The sequence below is a fragment of the Oncorhynchus nerka genome, linkage group LG21, assembly GCF_034236695.1.
Source record: "Oncorhynchus nerka isolate Pitt River linkage group LG21, Oner_Uvic_2.0, whole genome shotgun sequence".
NCBI classification, from domain to species: domain Eukaryota; kingdom Metazoa; phylum Chordata; class Actinopteri; order Salmoniformes; family Salmonidae; genus Oncorhynchus; species Oncorhynchus nerka.
The window spans coordinates 28,259,033-28,266,160 of NC_088416.1; the positions used below are offsets into that span (position 1 = coordinate 28,259,033).

Here is a 7,128-nt window from a genome sequence, read left to right on the forward strand (position 1 = left end):
ACAGGCACGTGGAGGCCACACACACTACTGAGCCACATTTTGACTTGTTTTAAGGACATTACATCAAAGTTGGATCAGCCTGTAGTGTGGTTTTCCACTTTAATTTTGAGTGTGACTCCAAATCCAGACCTCCATGGGTTGATACATTTGATTTCCATTGATAATTTTTGTGTGATTTTGTTGTCAGCACATTCAACTATGTAAAGAAAAAAGTATTTAATAAGAATATTTAATTAATTCAGATCTAGGATGTGTTATTTTAGTGTTCCCTTTATTTTTTTGAGCAGTGTATTTTTTTGTTGTTGCACTTTTTAGTTTTGTATAACGTGATTGAACATACACTACCGCACAGTAGGTGGCGAAATGCACAAACAAAATGTGCAAACGCCATGATACCAAATAATAAGAAGAAGAAGTAGCGGGGGCTGGTTGTGTGCTCATTGGTTGGTGTGTGTTGGTTTTTACGGTGTGTAGCGTGCGTGGGCGTGTGTGGACGCGTGGTGCGTTATGACCAGTCTAATGATACGTTCAAAACAACTCCGAACTGGGAACCCCGAAATCCGACTTCAGCGCATTCAAAACAAATGGGAATTCGCACAAAAAACGAGCTCCGACAGGGAAAATTTGATTTGAACGGTCACCCAACTCGGAATTTCAACTCGGGAACTCAGGCCTCTTTCTCGAGCTCCGACTTTTCGCCCTAAAGATCCCTGGCGTAATGATTTGACATCGTATTGTTCCAAGTTCCCAGTGCTTTTGAACGCGGCATCGTATCAAAGTGAAAGTTGTTAACGTTAGTCAACACTGCAACTGCAGCGCTACATGGAAATAGATCGATTGTTGCAAAATATGTTGCCATAGAACGACATACAAGGATAGAAAAAGCCTAGACGATAACAAAATGAGTTCTCTGCAAGATGAATTTGAGGTAGGATACGGTCAACTTAGTTTTCATTTGGCCAATAACAGTGTTTTATATGGTCCATTTGTATGCGCCTTTCTTGTTTGTATTGTAGTCCTACGGATCCAATGTTCAATTTGTGTTATGGTCGATGTGAAACTTTTAACGTTAGATAAGAATTATGTTTTTTTTTAATCACATTTTTAATCACATTTCTCATACGTTTAGACTAAACCTAAATAACGTCATCAAACACTATTGAGTTGTTACACTTTATAAGTAGGCCTATGTGGTTAGAGAGGACAGGGCAAGAGCAGTGTGTTTCATTGTGCGCTGTGTTGTGATCTGTTTTTGAATACACCATGCCCTTAGGCTGCATTTGCATTTGTTGCAAGGTTCTGTCGATCTTCATGTTGAATGTGCCCGATCCTCTATTTTATTCACAACATGATTGAGACCAGCCTGTTTATTTTAGATTCTTACTGTCCTTTTCTTATTTGTCTGTTAACTCAGCTGGAGAAAAGTGTCCGGCGGTTCAGGGAGACATTCCATGGAAAGATAGCGGTGGAAAAGGCAACCTTACTGATGAGACGCTATGCCAACAACCATCAAATGGTCACCTGGGCAGTTATACTGAAGAAAGGCAACGGTAAAGAAATGGTTGACAGTAAATGCAAACCCCAGTCATACCACCATAGGAAACCCCTATGGAGAGGTTTCCAAGACACCAGGTCCTGTACTAAAAAGCTTGTTTAATGGGGATTCTCCGTTAAATGTGCCCCTTAGTCCAGGAACAGAACTAGGATTCATCTGTCCTGGAAACTATCCTTTAAAGGGGCAATCTGCAGTTGCTACATCCGTTTGTTGGACTTATGCATTTATGATATGTGCCCATTGATTCTTGAAGAATATAACTTATAAATGCCTCGTGAGCTTAGTTCAACTGTCGTAACCCATCAGAACCCCAAATATAAGCTTGTTTTACTCCATTGTTTGTAAGCAAAGTCAATTAAAAAAAAACACTATATATCTTCAAAACATGGTTAAAACGATAATGTTTATATCATGGATGGTCAGTCCTTGCATCCGTAGCTCTGTGTATACATTTAAAAGTGCCTACATTTCTCCAGCACCATCCCTACATTTTTTACAGTACATTTTTTACAGAGCCAGGGGCGAGGAAGACTGTTCTTGTTTCAGCTGCTGATGGCCTCTTTAACCTCTCTATTCAGACATGGTCTCTGGGGGTTTAACAACCAGACCCATTTTATTTGCGTTAAAGGGTTGGCCATGTTGACAATCTAATCTCTGACTCTTCCTCTTTCTCTACTCTTGCCGTGCAGAACTGGATGATGAGGACAGAAAATGCTTACAGACGGATCAGGCTGTCAAGGTTACATGAATAAATGCCATACTATTCTCTGTCGCTTTGTGTGTGTCTCTTTGGCTTAGGGGTGTATCCAGGCGGGTCTGTACTTCTTTGAACATGTGGTCTTTGTGGTCATAAACATGATAGTTCAGTTGTACCCTGACCCTTGACCCACCTCTCTCTCTCTCTTTCAGAATGTGGTGCAGAGACTCACAGCTGAGGACAGGGAACCTCAGGTCCCTCCTGCACAACAGGTACAGCACAGTCACAGTGTCAGTTATTCCCTCTTTCATTGGGTTAAAGAATCAATGTTCATCAGAAGACATCTGGATATCAGGCATTTCAGCATAATCTCTGTTGATTTTGAAGTTACATATTCCATAACCATATTGGTAATGGGTAATAACACATTGGGAATAGATTTGTGAGCTATTATAACAACACTGTTCAAGGGCTGAAAGAGGGAATAAAACTCCTATCATATTACATTGGTCCTATATCCAATCTAATGATCAGGTTGGTAAATTGGTTGCCTTGACTATTTCTAATTCTATGACTTACATTGTCTTCCCTACAGCCCCGAGGTAGCAGACAGCCTGAACACGATAATGATATCAAGGTCAGTCATCCACGGGCTATTTTCCGACTTTACTGGTAGGGAAAGAGATTAAGGGTTAAGTGGATGGCTAACTGAAAGGTGTGTGTGCGCATGAGTGCGTCCCTGCCTTTACGTGTGTGGCTCGTGTGTGTTGAGTCTTCAGGAGCTGGGAGAGCGTCTGCGGGTCCTGCCTCTCACTGAGAAGAACAAGAGAATGTTTGATAATGCCCAGCGCCACCTCACCCCCTCTGTCCTACACCAGTTTGCCTGCCAGACCTGTGACAAGGACTGGTGGCGTCGGGTACCCCAGAGGAAGAGGGTAATGCTCTTCCTCCACGCAATCCTGTGTGTGTGTGTACCCACCTGGTATTCACCGTGGTCTCCACACATTGGTACACTCTGTTTGATGTGCATGCCAAACCCATGCACAATAGTTCAAAAGTATTTATCCATGCCTGTGTCTGTAACTGTGTTCCTGTTACCTTGTTACTTTGTCTTAGAATGTGTATTTCACATGGCCAGTTCATCTACTAACTGGGGACTCCACTGACTGTCATCTCTCCTAGGTATCTCGCTGTCACCTGTGCAAGAAGAAATATGACCCTGTCCCTTATGACAAAATGTGGGGTATTGGAGAGTTCTGCTGCACCAAATGCACACGCTCCTTCAGGTAAAAACTGGAGCGTCCTGTACATGTGTGATTATAAGACATTATACATGTGATTTAATCTCTATGCACCTGGTTTGATTTGTCCATCAGGGGCTTTGGGAGGATGGATTTGGGCTCCCCCTGCTACTCCTGCCGAACTCTGGTGATCCCAACAGAGATTCTTCCTCCACGCAAGGGAGGGGTAGGAGGAGCAGGACCCAGAAAACCTATCCCACACAGCTGCCTCGCTGAGGACTGTTACAACAGACAAGGTTAAACTACACACACACACACACACACACACACACACACACAGGATTGCTGTACAGTGCAATGTACTGTGGTTTGTAGAGTGTGTTACTACAAACAAGTACCCCCAGATGGCGGCCTTTTACATGTCTGTCTGGCTGCTGGCTCCAGCCAACTAACTGGCCTTGTACTTCCATGCCAGAGCCCCATGTTCCTGGGACAGAGTGTGTCCACCCCCGCAGTCGCCAGAGGAACAGGAAGCCTCGCGTGGTCAATCCCAGCTCCGTCCACATCAGCTCCGGCTCCACCGTCAACACCTGCCTGAGCCAAGGAAGCCTGGAGAACCTGTACGACCTCATCATGGATGACATCAGAGAGGAGAGTGAAGAGGACAACCGTAGTGGTAGCAGCAGCAGCTAGAGCAGCACTGATGTTACCAGTGACCAACAGTCGTGAGCAGCTTCCATGCTTCCCCAATGGTGCTTCCAACGCTTACCTTAGGTTCACATTCAGTGTAAGGATGGCATCTCATAGGCCTACCGACATAGTATTGGTTCTACTTTCCTTTCATTTTAAAAACCATGAAAATACAGCTCAATATTCACAACAGTCAGATGATATAAGTGAGATGATATAACTAGTTTCATGTTTTGCTTTTGTCTTTGTTTATGCTTCTTGAAGTGTTGCCACGTGTTGTTGCTGCTGCTTTGTTAATGTCTGAATGATAAGGGGAGATTGACCGCACTGGCTTCTGCCCATAATTCTGACTGTACTTTTGGTTACCTATTCAGGAGTTAGCTTTCTAGTTATATGTGTGTTCAAATAGATTTGTCATATCAACTTGAACAAGAATATATTATAAAACACAAATAATTCATTTTGCCCCCCCCACACACAAAGAATGCATTATGAAATCTTACTATTATTAATTTTCAATACGACTCGGGTTCAAATCAAATTGTATTTGTCACATGCACCGAATACAACAGGTGAAACGCTTACTTACAAGCCCTTAACCAGCAATGCAGAGTTTTTTAAAAAGTAAGAAAATATTCAAAAACGTAACACAATAAAATAACAATAACGAGGCTATATATAGGGGTTCCCGGTACCGAGTCAATGTGCGGGGTACAGGTTAATTGAGGTAATATGTACATGTAGATAGGGGTAAAGTGACTATGCATAGATAATAAGCAGGGAGTAACAGCAGTGTAAAAACAAAGGGGGGTCAATGTAAATACTCCGGGTAGCCATTTTGATTAGATGTTCAGGAGTCTTATGGCTTGGGGATAGAAGCTTTTAAGGAGCCTTTTGGACCTAGACTTGGCGCTCTGGTGCCGCTCGCCGTGCGGTAGCAGAGAGAACAGTCTATGATATGGGTGGCTGGATTCTTTCACAATTTTTAGGAGGAAAAATCACAGACATGCCACCATGGATTTTAATATATCACTGTAAATAATTTAGAAGATACCTGTACACCAATAAAGCATAATTTATTCTGTTTGTTTAAGAATAACCTGAGAAAAACATTTAAAGTAGGGTTCAAAGTTATTGATAAAGATTGACAAAGATAAGCAATATTGACTTTATTAACTAAAGAATTCAAATACTGAGCTATATTGTATGCGCAAAAAATTGGGAAATTATTATTTTATACTAATAATACAATTCCTCAGAGAAAGAGATTATTTAACAAGTAATATTTTTTCTCTCTCAAAAGGGTAGTGGTCACAATTATTGACATCCCTAAAGATTCTAATAAATAAAATAGTCAAAAGTTTTGTATTTGGTCCCATGTCCCTAGCACACAATGACTACATCAAGCTTGTTACGACAAACTTTTTGGATGCATTTGCAGTTCGTTTAAGTTGTGTTTCAGATCATTTTGTGACCAATAGAAATGAATGGTAAATCATATATTGTGTCTTTTTGGAATCACTTTTATTGTAAATAAGAATATAATGTTTCTAAACACCTCTACATTAATGTGGGTGCTACCTTGATTGCGGGTAATGAATCGTAAATAATGATGAGGGAGAAAGTTACAGAGGGACTAAAGGTATAACATTGGATGGTCTACATGTACATACTACCTCAATCAGCCTGACTAACCGGTGTCTGTATGTAGCCTCTCTACTTTTATAGCCTGTCTTTTTACTGTTGTTTTATTTCTTTACCTACCTATTGTTCACCTAATACCTTTTTTGTACTATTGGTTAGAGCCTGTAAGTAAGTATTTCACTGTAAGGTCTACTACTGTACACCTGTTGTATTCAGTGCACGTGACAAATAAACTTTGATTTGATTTGAATTATGGTCAATTATCATATTGACTAAGTTTTTGTGAAGCAGAGAAAAACCTAGCAAATCTGCAGCTGTTTGAAAACAGCAGCACGCCTTGCCCTTACAGTGCATTCGGAAAGTATTCAGACCCCTTGACATACAGTACCCCGTAATGAAAAGGCAAAAACAGGTTATTAGACACTTTTTCTCATTTATAAAAAATACAAAACTGAAATATCACATGTACATAAGTATTCAGACCCTTTACTCAGTACTTTGTTGAAGCACCTTTTGGCAGCAATTGCAGCCTCGATTCTTCTTGGGTATGACACTACAAGCTTGGCACACCTGTATTTGTGGAGTTTCTCCAATTCTTCTCTGCAGATCTTCTCAAGCTCTGTCAGGTTGGATGGGGAATGTCGCTGCACAGATATTTTCAGGTCTCTTCAGAGATGTTCGATCTGGTTCAAGTCCGGGCTCTGGCTGGGCCACTCAAGGACATTCAGAGACTTATCCCGAAGCCACTCCTGCATTGTCTTGGCTGTGTGCTTAGGGTTGATATCCTGTTTGAAGGTGAACCTTCGCCCGAGTCTGAGGTCCTGAGTACTCTAGAGCAGGTTTTCATCAAAGATCTCTCTGTACTTTGCTCCATTCAAGGGGTCTGAATACTTTCCGAATGCACAGTAACTGCATAACATCAACAACATGCATGCCAATCTTTCCTTGTTGAGAGTTAAAGAGAGATTCAAGTATTCTCTTGTAGTTTTTATGAGAAATATTACTTTGATGAAAATTCCAGATCGTCTGTATAATCAAATAGCATACATCTCAGACACCCATACATACCCCACAAGACAGTCGACTCGCCACAGTATTATACAGAGCCACGATCACATGGAACCCCCCTTCTATCTCCAATTACTCAAGCAAACATCAAAATGACCTAAAAATGTTTTATAAAACAACATCTCATGGCACAATAGGGACTGTGAAATGACACACACTAACACACTCTAACAAAGTCTAAGGCACTGCATTTCAGTGCTCGAGGCGTCACTCCAGGCACCCTGGTTAGATTC

The 7,128-nt window shown here is 41.4% G+C and overlaps 1 protein-coding gene across 2 annotated transcripts; it reads left to right on the forward strand.

Moving 5' to 3' along the window:
- The first annotated feature begins 521 nt into the window (after window positions 1-521).
- shfl (shiftless antiviral inhibitor of ribosomal frameshifting) lies at window positions 522-6,077 on the forward strand. Of its 2 annotated transcripts, XM_029635975.2 has the most exons (9): window positions 522-928; window positions 1,415-1,550; window positions 2,245-2,294; window positions 2,465-2,524; window positions 2,848-2,889; window positions 3,032-3,187; window positions 3,435-3,538; window positions 3,629-3,789; window positions 3,969-6,077. In XM_029635975.2, exons 1-9 carry the CDS (start codon window positions 902-904, stop codon window positions 4,184-4,186), a joined length of 954 nt encoding a protein of 317 aa, XP_029491835.1. In that variant the 5' UTR covers window positions 522-901; the 3' UTR covers window positions 4,187-6,077. The 2 variants fall into 2 exon arrangements, with proteins under 2 accessions (XP_029491835.1, XP_064862580.1); XM_065006508.1 differs by lacking the exon at window positions 522-928 and having other exon boundaries at window positions 1,319-1,550.
- The last annotated feature ends 1,051 nt before the right edge of the window (window positions 6,078-7,128 follow it).

What these genes read in the sequence shown, in the direction of transcription:
- shfl (XM_065006508.1), top strand. Translation starts at nt 1,319, where the DNA reads ATGTGCCCGATCCTCTATTTTATTCACAACATGATTGAGACCAGCCTG. An exon ending in TATACTGAAGAAAGGCAACG is followed by an intron (nt 1,551 to 2,244) that starts GTAAAGAAATGG and finishes CTTGCCGTGCAG; the next exon opens with AACTGGATGATGAGGACAGA. An exon ending in GGACTGTTACAACAGACAAG is followed by an intron (nt 3,790 to 3,968) that starts GTTAAACTACAC and finishes CTTCCATGCCAG; the next exon opens with AGCCCCATGTTCCTGGGACA.